This window comes from Nipponia nippon, unplaced genomic scaffold (genome assembly GCF_047370975.1).
Source record: "Nipponia nippon isolate SJK-2023a ecotype South Korea unplaced genomic scaffold, ASM4737097v1 scaffold_1, whole genome shotgun sequence".
Classification (NCBI taxonomy): Eukaryota; Metazoa; Chordata; class Aves; order Pelecaniformes; family Threskiornithidae; genus Nipponia; species Nipponia nippon.
The window spans coordinates 67,271,830-67,291,745 of NW_028262290.1; the positions used below are offsets into that span (position 1 = coordinate 67,271,830).

At 37.7% G+C, this 19,916-nt stretch overlaps 1 protein-coding gene across 1 annotated transcript in view; it reads left to right on the forward strand.

Moving 5' to 3' along the window:
• The window catches only part of LOC104018200 (dynein axonemal heavy chain 5), a 172,171-nt gene that overhangs the window by 61,651 nt on the left and 90,604 nt on the right, over nucleotides 1–19,916 (forward strand). Inside the window, exons 42-47 of the mRNA XM_087736582.1 lie at nucleotides 6,280–6,467; nucleotides 7,663–7,857; nucleotides 13,938–14,072; nucleotides 15,093–15,282; nucleotides 17,802–18,019; nucleotides 18,914–19,225. Of these exons, the coding sequence (XP_087592708.1) occupies nucleotides 6,280–6,467; nucleotides 7,663–7,857; nucleotides 13,938–14,072; nucleotides 15,093–15,282; nucleotides 17,802–18,019; nucleotides 18,914–19,225 (1,238 nt within the window). The remainder of the gene's footprint in view (nucleotides 1–6,279; nucleotides 6,468–7,662; nucleotides 7,858–13,937; nucleotides 14,073–15,092; nucleotides 15,283–17,801; nucleotides 18,020–18,913; nucleotides 19,226–19,916) is intronic.

Sequence of the window (19,916 nt, forward strand, 5' to 3'; positions counted from 1 at the left end):
AGCTCTTGTGAGAGTTTAATCCCCAGTCCTGAACTGGTCCCATGAAGAGCCTACTCTTCTAGCTAGATGTTCTGCTAATGCCACAAGAATGGAGAGTTTGATCACAGTCTTCATTTAAAGCATTAGGCAGTCTTTTAGCTAGTCTTCTAGCTTTAGCTTTAGCTTTGGTCTTTTTAGGTGAATGCAGGCATTCACTGCCTTGGAGAAGGCTGAAACTGGCTCAGTGCCCCTATGAGCAGTGAGAGCAGAAGACAGGTTTCATAGTATCCCATTAAATTACACTGGGATGTGGGTTAAACTTTTGTAGAAGCTGATGACTTCTGTACTGAATATACTGTGTTATTGTAGTCCTTGCCTGAGGCAAATACTGTGTTTATAACCAAGGCCAGATCATTACCTATCAAGAGAGAAGATAGTTACCTAGTGACCGGAAGCTATGGAAAGATGCTCATTTGTATAATACCAAGCAAACAGAGGAACAATTTCTAAGCCAGAAACTGAAGTAGCTGCACATGTGAATACCTTCAGTCAAGGTCACAAGTTTTTCAAAGCACCTCTTGTAACTCCCAGATCTTTGGGCCAACTTTTAGTTGCATGTCTTTTATTGTGCGTGCAGACTTTTAATATCCCAAGTTTATTTTACTTGTTGGTATAAAGAGAAGAGGACTGGGACCAGCTTGCTGTCTGACTAAGCGTGAATATGCTCGTAACACCAAGCGCGGTCATCTACTGGGTCTCTGCTGTACCTGCAATCATCAGTCTGGCGGGGGGATGTCGGTCTTTCTTTCTCCTTGGAGTGGGTTTGTCTTTGATCTCACCAAGCTGTTGTCTTTTTCCTCTCTGCTCCTTCTGTGAGAATGTTTGTATCTCTTGATGTTACCACCTTTTTTCCCGACTCCTTGGTGATTTCACTTCTTTGTATTAAACTGTTACTGACTTGTGTCAACCCAGACATCTAGCTTCTGCATTCTTGCTTTGTTTCTGCCTTCTTATCCTGAGCAGTTTGGTAACTTGTTCTTTCTCATTTCAGATTGAGGCAATAGTGGTAACTGCAGCTTGTCATTACCTTCTTTTAGTAAAACTGGGCACAATTGTTGTGTCTAAGAACATGAATTGTGTTTTAGGGCTCAGCTTCCTTTGTCTGTTGTTTTCTATAAGCTGACTATTTTCCATGTAGTATTGTCATCATATGCAACAAAAGCTAAGTAATACTGTGTAATGTGTCCTTGTTATCTGGCTGACTTTTTTAATGGCATGCTGGTGTTCAATATGACTTAGAGAAGATGCTTATAGAACTCAACAAATTGGTGCTCAGGTGACCTGTGACTGCTTACCTCAGTCAATTTGCTAGTGGAATGCTGTTACCTGGGAATTAGGTAATAGATCCAGATGAATAGAGCCTGGACAGGGTGATTTTTTTCAGCATTCATCAGACCGTTGTGTGTCTGGGAGGAAAAGTAAGAATCTGTTCTTAGCTAAGTCATTGATGCTTTCATTTGCGAAGGGCACCAGTCGCTTTGGACTTATTTTCACAACTTGGAAGGGCCTGACTTGGAATCACAATTTTTCTCTTGAAACATCTTTAAGATATCTGGTATTTCTTGAAGAGCAGATATACTGAAGTCGGGGAAGAAAATAAGCTCTATTTTGGTTTAATAGGAGGAGCAAAGTGAGTTTGGAAAAAGATTCTTTAATGCATATCAGATCTTCAATGGAAAAGAAGGATAGCTCTTCACAGTTGTACAGGGGCTTTCATGCAGACTGATAAGAAAGTTCTCATGAAACATACTACATATTTTAGTGCACACAGTGAGAAATTCTTCAGAATTCCACATATCTGGGATAGGCTTTGTACTCCATCATCAGTGTTTCCTCTTCCAAACTTTTCCCTTCATCTGGTGCTGTGGGTCAAGTTATCAGATATTAGGAGATTTAGCAGTGAGGAGAAAAAGGGGGTGTGCAGGTGGTGCTGTCATGTCTGCAGCCATGTTTCCAGATTTTTTCTGTAAGGGCAATAAGTTTGATCTTCAGAATAAAGAAATAGAAAAATGTAATATAATATAATATAATATAATATAATATAATATAAATCTATAATATATAAAATATTTAATATATAATACAATATATATAATATATAACATATGTTATAACATATAATAATATACTATAAATAAAATAAAATATAAATAACATAACAATATATTGTATACTATAAAATTATAATTTAAAGTTCTCTTGGATGGCTCAGAGCTGAGGTTCTGTCTCTCTGTTTCTCTGTCTTCCTCTCTCTTTTGTTTTCTTGCATGACTCTAGCTATTCAGAGGCAGATGGTCTAGTCAAGTTGTCCAAGGCCTGGACTTTCACCTTTGATAGTTTTATTTTTCAAATTTGAACCAAAAAGTAGGTTCAGATATAACTGGTCATCTGAATTGGGCCATAGGTAACCCATGAAAGTACCAGGGAAGCAAGTGAGAAGGTGAATTTTCAAGTTTTCTATTATATCAAATTCAGCATTAAGGTTGCCCAGGAATAGCAAATTACAGGTACTTCATCACTGTTACTGAAAAGTGTTGCTGAATACCCTTTAGGAAACCTTTTGTCTGTGGTTGTCTGTAGATGAGTATAAAAGTCGTGTATGCTTTCGTTCTGTTTTCTATAGATACAAACAACTCCAGTCTTACCTGAGGCACCTTTTGTGATTTGATATTTAATGTAATATTTAACATAACATTTGCTATTTATCTTTATTCAGAAAGTGAATAAATTAGTATGGAGCTCTGTAAATTCTTTCAGGAGCAACGAGTACCTTGTAGCTTACTGCTTCTCGGCTGCCCTTTGGCTAGACAGAATTCTGTTTTAGTGACATTTGCATTGAATTATGTCACTGTAGTTCTACCCCTGTGTGAAATATTAAGAGATGTGTCATTTCAATACAAAAGAGAGTTCATAGCTGCTTTGTCATGATTAATTACTGCACCGTCACACTATTTTTAGCCAGACTTCCCAGTGCGGAGCAGCCCATAGGGCCTGTTGGGTCACCTGGCAGGACAGGGGTTGTCACAGTAGGCTGCAACGTACGTACTTTGTGTGTGGGGCCCTAGTACCTGCACTGGGGACTGTGGCCACAGTGTAGCGTTCAAGGGTCAGGCCAGCCAGCTGTGCCTAGGCCACAGGGTCACTGCCATGGAAAGGGACACGGCACTGCATTGCAGAGATGCATTTTGAAGTAGCTAATCTGTGTGATTCTTATATCACGTGAGGACCAGGTTTGTAGGATATCTGTACTGATTTGGGGGTGTATGTGCCACATTTCTTAGACAGAGTTAAAGGTCTTTTTAGTCTAGTCCTTTATTTTCTGCTTTTGCTCCATTTCTGTATTTGATTACCATACTATGTTCTGTGCAGGGACAGCAATTAATGCACAGCATGACAGGGCACAACAAAATTACGTTGTCTCTCAGCTGTTATGCAGCTGACAGTTTGCTTGCTGTGCCTTTGCTTGTGTGTGTGTGGAGGTGTATGCATGGGTGTGTATTTTCCTTCCTTTTTCTTTTTAAACTCCACCAGAATGAAATAATTTTGCAAGAACTGAATTTATTCAAAGCTGTGGGATATTGGCCTTGCCTGAGAGTCAGGTTTCCTAACTCCATGCAGCAGGTGGCATTACAGAACAAGTGATTTTTTTTTTTTGTTTGTTTCCCAAGGAAAAATTATTTGGCTAGAACCTCACCTCACCATTCTGTAGAAAAATTAATTTCAAAAATCTTTAATATAGGGATAGTAAGTATAAGAGACAATATTATATGGAACAAAGTCTCTTTCTTAAAGAATGTCCAGCTTTAGGGCTTTTTGTTGTTGTATCCCAAAGAGTAGATATTGATGTGTAATAAACAAAGTAGCAAAAACTTTTTTTTTTTTTTTTTAGAATGGATCCTAGTAGTCATGTAACACATGTAACAAAAGGAGCCAAATGTATTTGAAAAATCTCTGCAAGAATTCAGTCAGAAACAGCAGGAGGCAGGGCTGGAGGTAACACTATGGATAGTTCTGGGGTCCTCCAGGAAGTTTAGTCAGCAAGTCAGGATAACAGGAGATAGGGCTGCGCCCAGCCCTACATACAACATAGCTCAGGCAAAGACTGAAGACTCAGACCTGCCTGAGCTGAAATGGAGCTCCTGGACTGGCGGACAGAGAGTGTGAGTAGAAGCCCCAGGTAAGGCTGGTCAGGGCAATCAAGGCCTACTGGTGCATCCAGGCCCTGATGTTCCTCATAGAACAGGCAGAGGGAGAAGATTAGTGAAAGGACTTGCTGCCGCACCAATGAAGTCAAGGAACATTCCTCATTTGTTTTTAAAGACAGTAGGATCGAGTCTTTCATGTTTTAAATTTGGTACCTGTCTATAGACTTGCTTTAATCTTTGCTTCATTATGGCATTGTGGTATTTGTATATATTCCCTTTGCTTTTAAATTTTATAATTAAGCTGATGTGACCTTTTATTCTGTTCAAATTCTTTTCTTTTGGAACATGTTTTTCCTTATAATATCACAGAAATTAGTTAGAAGCAGTTTAGGAAAATTATGCTACATATGGAATTGAAGAGAATTTCATGGGAGATTTGCAGTATTTCCCTGGCTGAGTCAACTCTTCATGAGCCAATTTTGCCTCTACTACCACTGGTTTTTATCTGATGTGACTCCACTGGTTTTGTTGAAGAGTTCTTCCAAAATTACATGGCTAAAAAAGGACAATCAATGCAACAATATTAAAAGAAGTGGTTAATGGGCATGAAAAAAGGTAAAAAATGAATGTAAGACTTATTTTCATTTTTTTTCCTTCTTTTTCTATCTGCAAAAACTGACAAGTATTGATTTGGCTATGGTAGTGGATCACAGTAGAGGATGGGGCAGAGAAGAAATAGAAAAGGGCCTCGAGGGGATTTGGAGTAAGATCAGAGCCTAGAGGACCATCTTAAAGAGCAAGAGAAGATCAGACAAGGAACAGTAGAGGGAAAGGAAGAAGGATAATATGAGCAGAACAGGCCAGAGCAAAGACAAGAGAAGAGAAAAGATGAAAGAGAAAACAAAACAAAGGAGAGAGAAAAAGTATGTCTTAATAGTATTATTATTGATTTCTGAGTACTTTCTCTTCCATTAGCTTAAGTGTCTTAAGGAATTAACATTACACATAAACCACCCCTTGATTTATTTTACCAGTGCTGTAGGAATTGCCATATAAAGTGTGGGGATTCGGGGGAGCTCTGGGCATAGTTGTTCAACATTGCAAACATACAAATGCCTTTTCTTGGACATGTGCTTTATTTCTGCATTTAGCACTGCCTTCAAATGTCTTAAGCCAAACTGAGCTTCACCAGCCCAGTGGAATGAATTAAGCTCCTCTGAAAATTTGTTTGTAGCACCAGTTAAAGTACTGATCCAGGTCCTTGCCGGACCCAGGCAATAGGAAATACTAGTCCGATGTGGGCTTTTGGAAGGGAGGAGGTGGCATTCATGAAGCTCCTGCGTAGACTTACTAGCCTTTGTCTCTTGTGAAATGGATGTGGAATAGCAGGGGATCACGTAACTTTCTCACTACTGCGCTGGAAAGCTGCCACTGTAGACTCTCCTATTTCATTCCTGCTAATGTGATACAGAAGAAGGAGTACTGGACTCTCCCAAAAGACATTCATTCCATGATGTTTATGGATACTAATGTCCATCTAGAACTCCATGGCCTGTTCCAAATAACAGTTGTAAGTGTGACGTCAGATTCCTCTCCCTTGAACAGCAGGATGCTATTCTCCAACAATTTTTGACCTATGAATTAATTGTTATAAAAAGCTACAATGCTTCTGTCACAAATGTAGTGATTTCTGAATTTGATTCTGTGCTTTTCATTTAGGTAGGTGTCTCTCAAGCTCATCTTTGACAATTTCACCCCCTGCATAAATGAGTTTCCATGCTATATGCATGTTTATGCTTCTAGGTGCTATATACAATATTATTCAATACTTTCTGCCTTATGGTTGCTGTAAAAGTGTAGGATTCTTTGTAAAAAAGTTTGTATATCTTTCTTCCAAAGGGTAATTCTTTTTCTGGGTGTCATGAATGCACAGCCCAATTTATTTTGTGTTCTTACTTCTCATTTTACTCTGTGTTCATACTCTCTGTTCTCCTCACATTACATTAAGTTATATAGAATGTGCTATATTTTATATATAAATTATTCTTGTTTGATCTGATATTTTAACAAAATGTTTTTCTTTTTGCTTTTTTAGGTTTAGCCCAGTCAGGTGCATGGGGTTGCTTTGATGAATTTAACCGCATTGAACTTCCAGTTTTATCAGTAGCTGCTCAGCAGATATATATCGTACTTCAGTGTAAGAAAAATAAGAAACCTCAGTTCATTTTCACTGATGGTGATGTTGTTGACATGGACAGAGAATTTGGTATATTTCTGACTATGGTATGTGTGTGAATATGTGTAAATGGCATCATTGTGAAAAATCTTTCCTATTTCATTTCCCATTGAAATTGCCCTGTTGAAATAATTGGAACTGTCTGTTAGAAAACAGGGAATACAATTTGAACAATAATTTGGTCAAATAATAATGATGATATTTTCTCTTCCCCATATTTTTAACTGGAACTTAGGACTTAAGGTATGCAATTATCATTACCTACATATTTTAAGGGCTTTTTTAGTTGAATATTTGACAGATTGAGACTAAACCCAACCATCTCGTATTTTTAGTCATAGTCTGTCAAAACAGACATAATTGACCACTGCAAAGACTTGGTCTGGTCAGTATTTCACTACCCGTGAAGAACGTTTTACCACAATCCTTCTGTACGACAGCATGAAGGAAACCACTCTCACTCTGGTTCACTGGCCTCCAGAAGATTTATCTTTGGTGCCTGTGGACTGGTTCTAGCAGTGCAGGAGGCAAAGAAGCAGGAAAGCATAACAATACCTTAAAAGCCTCTTTGTATCTCCCCTTCCTTAGCCATAGGATACATACCCACAACTCAGAATGGAAGCATTTGTCTTTATTTCAAGGTTTCCTACCTTTGAAAAGGTGTTAATGTTATCACTTTAATTTGAAAAAGAGAACAAATTAGTGGCATACAAAGGCCAGTGGGAAGGCAGTTTGGAAACAGCTGGAAGAATTTAAGAAGTTACCACTGCATGGCCAGCGACTACTGGTCTCACAGCTGAGCCACGCAGTAGTCACATGAATGACTTAGACATCTTCAGTGAAAGGTCAGATCCGTTAGTTTAAATTATGTTCAGTAATGGCTTGCACTGCTTGACTGACTTTGCATTGAAATGGTCTGGGAATGCTCACAAGGGACAGTAACCTCCAGCACTGGAACACTATCAAGACCCTGAAGAATTAACCATTTAAAACAGCTCCAACAAGATCTGTAAGTGGTTGTCTGTCTATGTCTGTGTGTCTTGGGCATCTCCAAATAACACGTGTGATACCACATACTTCATGAACTGCAGTATTTAGGCATCTGTGTAGTGATGTGTAATTGTGACATGCTCAAGTTACCCTTTGTAATCTAGCATGTTGCTCCTGTGTTTGCCAAATAATTATCAGAAACTATCCTCCTTTCATTATATAATATTTTATTTTGTATTTGGCATTTTTCAGAACCCTGGCTATGCAGGACGACAGGAACTTCCAGAAAATCTGAAGATTCAGTTTCGCACAGTTGCTATGATGGTGCCTGACCGTAGCATTATTATGCGAGTCAAGCTGGCAAGTGCTGGTTTCCGAGACAACCAAGTCCTTAGTCGAAAATTCTATACACTCTACAAACTCTGTGAAGAGCAGTTATCTAAACAGGTAAAATAAATATTTGTCCAACTGTAAGGTGTCACTGGAAGGGAATGTAGAGAATATACTTTCACAGAATATATAATTATTTTGACACCCATGAACCTGTTAATTTTTTAGGGTTTTCACTTTCAAGTTCTAGAAACAGAGTCTGAAATCATCACATTGTTTTTATTTTTCAAACTAATTTGTGTAGTAAAGGAAGTTTGGTGATTTTTAAACAGAGTGCAGTTATTGGAGAAGTTGTGAGGAGCGGTGTACAGTGCTCTGCTGAACTTTGTAGAGGACACATTCTTCAGTCTCCTCACTTATGAAGACTAGACCTATTGGAGAGACAGTGTAAGAATTGTAAATAACTGAAGAGTGCCTAGAAGGCACTGTTTCGTTGAGTGCTACCAGAAGAGTGCTGTTCTGTTTGGTATGGGGTATTTAAGTAGAAACAAGGATAAAGCTGCTTTTAAGAACAAAACTAGTTGCTGCCTTTTGAATGCCCTGTGCTGGCTGTCCACTAGAGGGTCTCAAAGAGAGATCATATGGATGGTAGGTAAGTTGCAGCTCAAATGAGACACCTGCTTTGGTTGGATCCTAATGAACCTGGGCATATTGACTACATTCTCCATTATATTATTTCAATTCTATACCGTATATTTATTAGTGACTATGTTGACTTCCATGTAGAAAACTTGGACTACACCAGAATAAGATAATGGTGCGCCATATTGCCTTATTATTTCAGAGTTAAAACAAAAAACTAAAGATTTGGATTTTCTGTTCCTTTCTCCATACCTCTGTAATTTCACTCTCAATATATATAACCAAACTAGGTTCCAGTTTTTGTTTATCTCAGGTTTCTTTTTCTGGGAGAGTTTTACTCACCAGCTTTATGTTGTAGACTGTCTTCTGAAGGGTCATATTTGCTACTGGCTTCCCTGTAATATTGCCCAGGGTGTCTCCATTAGCCTTCAAACTAGTTTTTAGGCAATCTGAATCACCTGTACTGATCTAGCATCACTAGTGTTAGTCCATTCGTTGCTGTCCAACCTACTCTTTCACTCCTTGTCATCTGCCTGTGTTTTATAGTTACTAGGCTTATAGGCTGCATTTGTGAGAAGATAATTTTCCAAGAGCTCTCTCTTAAGTGGAATTTGTGGACATTGTTTAGGAAAATTTGTGTATGCACAGTTTCAGCTGTTAGCAACATAGCTTGTCTCTGGAGTATCGAATATGGATCTCTCCTTTTTCCCTCAGGCTTGGTGTCAGTAGGATTAAATTTTCTCATTGCCTCAGTTTGTGTGGTCATTTTTGTCCTGGAAATGATTCTATCCTTCAATGTGGAAGAGACATTTAAGCAGGCATCACAAATTTGGCCATCTACCTCTGCAAAAGTGCTTTGCTTGTTTTGTGTTGGAACTGTTTCATTCCTGAACAGACTATGTAAAAATAACACACAGCCCCAAACAAAACTTAACTGTCACAAAACGTATTTTAACTATCTTAATGGTGTACAGTATTTTGTACACGACCATTGCTGCATCTGCACAAAGAGTTTCTATGTGTAGTTTGGTCATTTCTGCAGCAGAAACTGCCCTGGAGTCTCTGAGACAGCAAGATTCTCCACTCAGCATGTTAATCAACATATTGAAGCATATAAGTAGTGCCTAGGGATTGTAGGAACCACACGGAAAACTCTGTGGAACTGTCTGAAATTCTCATCTGGAGAACTCCTTTACCAATTAGTCAGATGCTTTGTTGCGAAGACATGTAACTCAATTACCTTTTCTCAGGTCAGTCCTTTGCCTCATCTATGCTGATGCTAGCAAGGGAGTTCCTTGCTAATAATTAATGGAAATTAATGACCGCGTACACTGGGTGTGCACATGGGCACAGCCCTCACACCCAGCTACATCACAATTATGTATTTGAATTTTATGCTTATATCTCACTTATAACTTAAATTCCATAGTTCTTACTATACAAGCCATAATGTCTGTGGGTATCAGTCTTCCATGTGTATTTATAATTTCTTCAGGGCCCTCTAACATTTCTCCAGTATCCATCAGAGAAGTCTGCTATGCTGATCTTTGCCTCTAGCGGTTTACACCGTGGATCGTGATTCTATACTCTGTAATATGAGCCAGGAGGCACAGCTTTCTGCAGACCCATGGTAGTATGCTAGTTTGTCCTGCCTGTGTCTGTCAGCAGCCCTTTGGACAGTGCTGCTCTTGTATAAATCCATTATATACAATTATAAAATCAGAGAAGAACTGAGTTTGGAAGGGACCTCTAGAGGGCAACTGGTCCTATACCTGTGCTCAAAGTGGGGTCAAATAGTGCCAGTGGCTCAGCACCTTGTCTAGGTGAGCTTTGAGTATCTCCAAGGATGGAGACTGCACAGCCTCTCTGGTCAAGCTGTTGAAGTGTCTGACCACCACAAATTGCTTCTGTCTAGCCAGAAAACTAGAACTATAAAGTACAGACAGGCTTTATCAGAGGCATATTAATCTGTCTTTCCCAGTGGAACTTATTTATTTAAATTTCTAATGGTAAATTTTAAATTTGAAGTAAGCACTTGCTGGGTATCCAAGCAGTTGACTGGGAAGAACAGGGTCACATAAAGAATCAATGCAATAGGAAATGGCAGAACATTGCCTGTTTTCAGCAAATGCAATATACATCAACAGAATAAAATAACAACAAACAAGTAGTCACCAGCTGAATTTACCTCCCACAAAATCTAAAAGGAATTTGCCAGAAGGAATACATGAGGTCCTCCAGACATTTTATTCACACAAATGCAGACTCTGTAGAAAGAGGAACTCTGACTCACAAATAGCCAAAGGCACCCTGGGTGACTATTATCTCCTTCAGTAAAGAAAAACATACAAAAGTAAAAGAATAGTCCTTAGCAAGTGTAGGAAGCCCAAGGTGTCTACAAGCCTGTGAAACGGTTATTCTGACAGAGCTCCCAAAGTGAATTATTTGCCTGTGTTATAGGACTTCTTACCATAGATCCCTACTGCCTCCTTCCACAGAGCCGCATCCAGATTAGGGAAAACCACAGAAACTGAAAAGCAAAACCTGATAAAGCTTGAAAGCAAATAAGACCATAATCCCTCTTTGAGGATCATCTGTTTCAGGTGCTTTCATATGGAGAAAACCACTGATACCCGTTTTTTCTTTTCTCCACAACAGCAAACTATGATTCCTGTGTTGAGATTTTTATTTGCAGATTTTTAATTCTTCCTTACAAAAGCATCAGCTATACCACTGCAGTCCATTTTGCCCAAGTGCAATCTTTTGCCTGCTGTTAAAAGGTGTATTAAAGAAATAGGTCATAAGCAACATTTGCCAGTAAATTCTAGCTGTTCTGTGCCATTCCTGAAAGGCAAAGCAGTTGTAAAACTGGCAGACTGATTAAGGAAAATAAATGATGGTTGCTTTGAACCACTGGTCATATAGGTCAGTTGTAATGCACCAGAAAATCTGTCTTTAAAAGTCATTTTAGTTTATTTTAGATTTACTGATAGGTATGACAGTATTTCTTCAAACTTAACAAAGTCATCACTTCTACAGAATAATAGACTCACATAAATTGGAAGGGACCTTCAGAGATCATCTTGTCCAACTTCTAGCTCAACATGGGTCAATTTAGAGCAGGTTGATAAGACACTTGCTGAGTTTTGAATTTCTCCAAGGACGGAGATACTCAAGTCTCTCTGGGCACCTTTTCTGTGTTCGACCACTCTGATAGTGAAGAATCTTTTCCTTATGCAAACCGTTGCAATTTCCTCTCTTGTAAATTTTGACCATTGTCTCTTTTCCTCTCACTTGGTCATCCTTTGCTGGACTTGTTCTAGTATGTCAGTGATGGTCATCTAGCAAGGAGAAAAAAATATATCAGCCCTTGTCATGATTCTGGGTATTTCACTAGGACATATCATTTACTAAATGATATCGGACTTCGTCATCAACGTACAATCCTCCTTCCAAACTTCACAGGAAGTTGTTAATCTTTTTGTCTTAATGTTTCCATCTGCAAATGAGATTTCCTGGCAGTACCTGGCTGAATATTCATATCTAACTTTTTCAACTGGTAACAACTTGGCACCTGATTGAATAATAGAAAATGAGGCTGGATGGAGCCTTGAGGGGTCATCCGTTTACCTTTCTGGAGGGAAAATAATTCTTAGTTAAATAATTTGCTATAAATGTTTGTGACTCTCCTTCATACTTTCTGTTGACAGATAGCCTGCAGTTTTGCAGGCGATCTGTTCCAAAGTTTCCTTATGGTCACAAAGTTTTCTCTAAAAGTTAACTTGAATTTCCCTTGCTGGAGTTAAGTACATTACTTCTTTTCCTTTCTATTCCTTCTGTCTTCCTCTTTGCAGGTATTTTTTGCATGTCAAAGACTTTTATCATAACTCATCCTACATATTTGCTCTTCCTACTTCTACAGTAGATTTCAGTTTACTTCTTCCTGATATAGCATGTTTTCTAGTCAGCTGATAACTTTAATTTCTTTTCTAAATTTTCTTCAGTAGGGTTCATCTTCAAGTGTGGAATCCAACTTTTGGGCACAGTACAGAAGTACCAACTGCAATGGAAATGTCTTTTCAACTCTCCTAAAAAGAACACTTTTATTTTTATTGCCTACTATAATTGTAGATTGGGGAGTTTGTAGCTTCAGTCCAATGTCAGATATTTTTTGGCAAAGCTTTCTGCACCTGATTTGTTTCTCAACTGAATGAAGAGGAGTTGTTACTCTTCTTTATTTGTGCAGTTGGTTATTTCTTTCTGTGTAGTAGTTTGCACTTGTCTTTATTTTATTACATCATATTTAATCAATCATTTATTGAATTTCTGGTCTAGTTCACCAGCTTGGTATCATCTGCAAACCTAATCAATAAGTTATTTCTTGCTGAAAATTCTAGGTTGTACCCAGTGTATTGTTCCAATTTGTCAGCCTGGGAAGTAGGGCTGGGGCGAAGGTGTTGTTTTATTTTTGCCTTTGTTTCTCACCATCCAAGTATATTCCAGTTGGCAATAAATTAAATTAATTTTCCCCAAGTCTCTTTTACCTGTGATGGTAAGTGATTTCCCTGTCTTTATATCGACCCATGAGCTTTCTTTTCATCTTCTTTTCTCATTCTGTCCTGTTGAGCAGGGGGAATGAGAGAGTGGCTGGTAAGGAAAAAAAGCAATCTATGCACTTGGTGTCAAAAACATTTCCTATCAATCAGAGGAAGCAGATATTCTCCAAATGTAAGAATATCTTTATTAGCTCTTTCCATGTCTGTCTTTGCCACTTAGTTTTCCAAGCAGTCAGCAGTAGTGGAGACTTTATAATTTAAAACCTTTACCCTGATAGCTTTCCTTCTAGGATTTGCATCAATGGTCAAAGCGGAAACACATTACAGAACATTTGCATATATTTTCAAATTTATGTTAACTAAGACAGAATTACATGTTCAGGTACAAGTGCTAAAATTAATTGAATATGTCTGTATGGCTCTGTAAATATGCAGCTGCACCTGTGGTGAAAGGGAAGATATGCCAGTCCGAAGCTGGTTAGATTCACCTCTAGGATGCACATGGCTGTTGGAAGTAAATCCTTATGTACTGAACCAAGTTATTATGAAACCATCCAAAGCACAGAAAGTCATTAAGCACAGGATAGAATAGGCTTATGTATAACAAATTGTATCTGAATAATTTCAGCATGTTTCTTTGTATCAGCAAGATAGCGGCCCTTTTAGTCATGAATCCCAGTATCATATATCAAGATAGCTCTTGCATGAGCAGAAAACAGAGGGTAATCTGAAGATGTGTGGTTTGCTGTTTGTGCATCTGGCAAATTATGAATTTAGGAAAATGATAGAAGATGCAACTCTGTTACAGATGACTTGTAAAAGTGATATGTTAGCAACAGAACTGGAAATACAGTTGAAAAGATGAAGAGCTGTAAAATTAATCATCTTTAAAACTTCAATAGCATACTTATTTCTTTACTGAATTTAGTTTTCAGCCCTCTCTTGATTTTGAAGTGTTTAATCTTTGTGGTACCAATTGCGTTTATGCATTATTTCAAGGTTCACTATGACTTCGGGCTTAGAAATATCCTGTCTGTTTTAAGAACACTTGGAGCAGTGAAAAGATCTAATCCCAAGGAGCCAGAGAAAACAGTAGTGATGAGAGTTCTGCGGGACATGAACCTCTCCAAACTGGTACTGCAACACTGGTGACTTTCCCAAAAAGAGTACTTTGTTTACATTTTTAAGTGTATTTATTATGAACTTTGAAAAGGTCTTTTTCTTCAGCAGCTGGGTACATTATTTTGCAGTTTTTAATATGGTCTGTCAGTGAGTGGAGAATCAGAATACGGTTACAGTGTGAGCACTATTTGTCTTTTAAAGAGGGGAACATCAGAAGCCTTAGCTGAAAAAAACATTGGAAATACCATCAGAACCTAGGGACCTAACCTGGTCCTCTAATTGGCTCTTGTCTTTTCTTCTTTCTGCCCTATCTAAGGAGAGAAAGGAAGAATACATTGTATTAACTTTTAATAATGTCGTTAAAGATCCTTCTTAATACAGAATTTAAATTTATAAATTTCTTGGGAGTCCGTTGCCTTTTCAGAACATCATAAGAATTGCAATGAGTGAGTTAATTGGAAGCAGCCAACGCCTCCTTGTATAGTCTAATCTCTTTCGATATTACTATTTAAGGTGTTCATCTTTCTTTTTATTGCTGTAATTGGAAGGCTGTAGAATGTCTAGACTCTGTGTATTTACCTTGGGAGCCAGTTTTGTGATGGAACCAATTACTCTGTTTCTGATGTTAATCTATTCAGCGCATTGGTAGATGCGTTCAAACCTATAGGCATGCTTCAGTGATTTACAGCAGGAAAAAAATCATAAAAAATCCAAGGCAAAATACAATTTGAATAAATCTTGCTGGTTTATGTAGCAAATGAAGAAACGCGTGTGTGTGTGTATTGAAGAAAACTGTATTAAAATGTTAACATTTTTATAAGCTTTAAGTGTTTAATTTAGAAATTACTACTTGTGATTGCATTCTATGAAATTCACTTAACAAAACTGATTCATAATTACAATATTTTCTTTGGAAAAGATAAGGTTTTCTACTGCCGTCTTTTAAATGGCATATTCTTGAAGATTGTTTACAGCTGTAATAATAATTTCAATGAATAAATAATGTATTTCCCCCTACTTTACCCTTGACAGGTGGATGAAGATGAACCTTTATTTATGAGTCTCATTAATGACCTGTTCCCTGGAATTACTCTGGATAAAGCTGGGTATCCTGAACTACAGTCAGCCATTCAGAAACAGGCAGAGAAAGCAGGGCTTATTCATCATCCGCCATGGACACTTAAACTCATTCAGCTGTATGAAACTCAACGAGTCCGACATGGTTAGCATGCTAGATGAGGTTTTGAGACTGCATAAAAGCAATAGTTTTTAATATTATCTGCTACGGAATGCAGATTATTTTTACAAAAAGTGTATTTTAAAATTGAACAGATGTCATTTTTAAAGCCTATGTGGATATTTTGCTAGGAAACTGTTACGACTTTTTTTTGGTGTGCAATGCACACATAGTGAGATTTTAGCTTTGTTGTATTACATTTTAATGGGAAATATGAGTGTGGCCTTCAGTGACTGAAGTTTCTGTGGAACAAGTTAAAATGTAGAGTATATATTAAAATTCAGAAACAGCCAATTTTGTTCAGTGTTCTGAAAACAATTGTTGCCCTCAGACACAGTTCAGTCATGAAGCTTGTGTTTAATGTTTCTGTGAGATTATGATGCTGAGAAGATTACAAAAAATAATCTCTCAAACCTTTACTTTGATAGATTCTACCAAACATGAGTATAATTCCAAGTGGTCTTTGTGTTCAGTTCTGGCCATTTCAACTGAGGAGAAATAAGCCTACTTCCTGCTGGACCAGGGGGCTTGGACAAGATGACCTCCAGAGGTCCCTTCCAACCTCAGCCATTCTGTGATTCTGTGAAAATACATTTTTACAGTGCACAAAAGGCTAATGAGTAAAGTTTATCCTGTCCTAGGAAGGGTATCAAAGACAGTGGTAAAACCAGGTTTACAATTCATAGCTGAGTGGAAAAAAAAAATACCCCTACTTTGAAATGTCCCCCACCCCTGCAACCTCTAACAGCTAAGGATTTTTTTCATATATGAAGGAGAAAATATAAAGGAAATGTAACTAAAGTAGCAAAGATTTATGAAGATGTCATCCTTTTTATTCTCCCTTTTCATGTCATAATAAGAGAATAGTAAGCTTAAACTAATGGAACAAATAAAAGGAAATACTCATTTGCATAGCACAGTCTGAGAGCTTAATGCCTGAAAGGTTTAGTTCAGGTTATTGGTTAGACCAAAGAACTGGTTAATGCTGTGATGAGTTAAAAATTCACATCCAGATCACTGGGTTCAGTGTTCCATATCAAATCATAACACCTATGTCTATATAGGTCTATATAGGTCTATATAGGAACCATGAAAGTTTTAATGATTTCAGTCACGATGAAATGTGCCTCTTGTTAGAAGAAGCTGCTTGGTCTGTGAGACACCACAGGCCACTGTTCAAAAATCTCCGGGATGCACTGTGGCATTCTGTTTAGATGCCTCTTCTCTCCACATGTCCCTGCTGTTCCCAGGGGTCATGCAGCTCCAATTGGCCTAACACTTGGATGCCCAGGGACTTTCTATGACACAAGTTGTTGCACGGAGGGAAAAAGATCTCTGTTTTTCTGACTTCCATTTGTCCTACTCACGGACCCTTGGATTTATGGAGAGGTCACCGTGGGATTTCATGTAATGAGGAAAAATCTATAAAATGCATGATTCCTCTTGCTTGAAATAGAGGCAATATATGCAAATGGTGTATGCATGGACATTCAGTGCATGGATCCCGATATATCTTTTGCATAACAGTTTTGATCCAAATGCTGTTTAAACCAGCAGAAAGGCCATTCCATTAATATTGAGGGGCTTGGATTAGATCTCCCCATATGTAACATATGGCACGAGTAAGTGATTGTCTGGGTACCCAAATTGGTTTTGGGAACATTCATCTCCTTTTAATTTTAGAGGCAGTTTGCATTGTACTGGATTAGGTTTGTAACTTGGGTTTGTGTTTGTTTGTTCCATCCCTTTGTTGAAGTGGTGTTCAAAGCCAACTAAGGATTATGTTGTCCAGTTTTCTCTAGGGTTACTAGGAGTTATCTAGCTCCCTTAGATGACTTAAGAAGTCTCAGTTTGAATGTCCCATCTGCTTTTGAACAGACTCTGGGCCTCTTGAATAGTTGATTTAGAAAATACAACTAAAAAGGATCAACTGTAGGCTCAATTTACTGTTGAAGACATGGCTTCTTTCCCTTAGGCAATATGTGTATACACTGATGAAATTAAAAGCGTGGTTGCTATTAACTGTTTTTTATGCAAGAAAATTGTGTTAAAATGTCAGCATGGATGGATGCAGGTACATGTTTTTGTTATTTTTGCTTCAGAAAGATACACTCAATTTTGTATATCATTGGGAACTACTCATTCTCATTAAATACATTTAGAAATTACTGCTTTTGTTTACTACTAGTCATGTCAATGTCATTGCATGTGAACATCAAAAGGTAGTTGTGTTTTCCGATTAGAAAAAGGAACAGAACTGCCTGAGAGAGGACACAGACCCACCACATAGGCTTGCTTAGCATAACAGAGCAGACATTTATGGAGGCCTTTTAATAATATTTTTAAATTCCATTTCAGTCAACAATGAATAAGTGGAGTGAGAAGCATCTTTTTTGTATTGGCTTTTGATAAAAATAAACCAAAGATCATTGATGCAAAGAACCATTAAATGATAGCATGACATTTTGACATTTCATTTTAAACCATGTTTGTATTGTTTCAAGGTATGATGACTCTAGGTCCAACTGGTGCAGGAAAGACAAAATGCATTAATATTTTGATGAAAGCAATGACAGATTGTGGTGCTCCTCATAAAGAGATGAGAATGAACCCAAAGGCAATCACAGCTTCCCAGATGTTTGGTACCCTTGATGTTGCTACAAATGACTGGACAGATGGTATTTTCTCTACATTATGGAGAAAAACTTTAAAAGCAAAGAAGGTAATGGATATTGTATCATGATAGTTAATAAGGACATCTAATACTGTTTCTATAAAGTCTCATTACCTGTCATTTATGTGAAAGATCTTACATTATAAAATCAAATGGGAAAATACAGTGTTAGTTTTGCTTTGTGTCTGAATAGCTCAAGGTACACCAGAGTCACAATTACATGTATGTGCCAGAGAGCACTAGGGTTCCCAAGCACTTCAGGTTCCAGCATTAAACTGGAAAAGATTTTAAGGGTTTTGCTTCCTTCTGTAAGCGGGTAGTCCTACCATTCAAATGCAAGAGCAAGGGACGTTCATGTTTTGATGTGATGACAGGACAGTTAATTTTCTCCTGTGTGGTTTTATGTCATTGCCACTCTATTTCACTAATTATATCAGAATGTTAAGAGGCTCTGGTAAGAAATCAGTATAGGCATTTCCCAGTTATCTTACCAAACGTAATTACACTCAAATTTTCAGAAGTTTCATTCAGTTCTCACTTGGAAAATGGAAGCCTTACATGAAATACTTAGGAAACATCCCACAAGGACTGACTGTGTGCCCGTGTCTGTGACTGTATGTAATGGGAAATGTTTTCATCCTCCTTGATGGATGCTGGGCTGGCTGAGGTACTTCTGTAGAAGAAAGGGACAGCTTTATGCTTAGAACAGCCCAAATTAGTTTTTGTCCCTATTCCTTAATATCCTTTTTGGTGTGACACAGGATAACAAAAGAAGGATTAAAATCACTGAGCAAATTATAAAACTGCAGTTCATGCTAGGCTAATCAGCACCAAATTATGACTCATTATTTATATCCAAGAGTCTGTTCTCTGAGATTAAGTAAATCTGTATTTTTGGTCAATGTGCATAAAGTTGCGTGTGTGTGTGTCTCCTTTTTTTAGGGTGAGCATATCTGGATAGTTTTGGATGGACCTGTTGATGCAATATGGATTGAAAATCTGAACTCTGTTCTGGACGATAATAAGACCCTTACTTTGGCCAATGGAGATCGTATTCCAATGTCCCCCAGTTGCAAAATTATTTTTGAACCTCACAACATTGACAATGCTTCCCCTGCAACAGTTTCTCGTAATGGGATGGTCTTCATGAGTTCTTCGGTGTTAGATTGGAAGCCTATTTTAAGAGCTTGGCTGCAAACACTACCTGCTACATACTCTGATGTCCTATGGAATTGCTTTAATGCTGTATTTCAGGTACTTAATTCAACAACTTGAGAAAAAAAGTATTGCATTTCTTATTCTTTATTTAATGAAGCATTGTTGCTTCTTCAGTGCTTTTTCAATTATTTACTTCTCTTTGTTTATGTAATAAAATAAGGATGAAGGATTTAAAAAAAAAGAAAATTATCTCTAACATTAATGAATGAGTGAAACTATAACAGATGAATAATTTGGATGCTTTGTTTTGTCTGCCTAGGTTAGCTGGCAATGAATTGTTAAATCTATGATTATTTTATAATGTATGTTGGCAAAACAGAGATATTCTCTTTGGTTGTAATTGTTACTGAAATTTTAATTCTTGTTAGGATACATAAAGGGAGTGGATAAACTTCCTTGTTTGTTTTAAATGTGAAGAAGTAAATTCGGAAAGAAATTAAGCTAGATTCACGCTGGTGGAATCGTTCTCAATTTTGGCTGCAACACAAATGCATTTGGCCCATTAGTTATTTTTGAAAGACGTTCTATAATTCAAATTAATTAAGGGCAGTTCTGTGCTCTGTGGTGTTGTGAAGCTCAGCACGGGTGACTATAGTGGTCTCTTCTGATTTTATAATCCATGATTCTGTTCTGAGGGAGATTTTTGATATGGCATCTCTTTGATACAATCTCTGACCAAATCGTGTTCAATCAGTAGATCCCAAGGGAGAATTCTGAACGTTTTTTC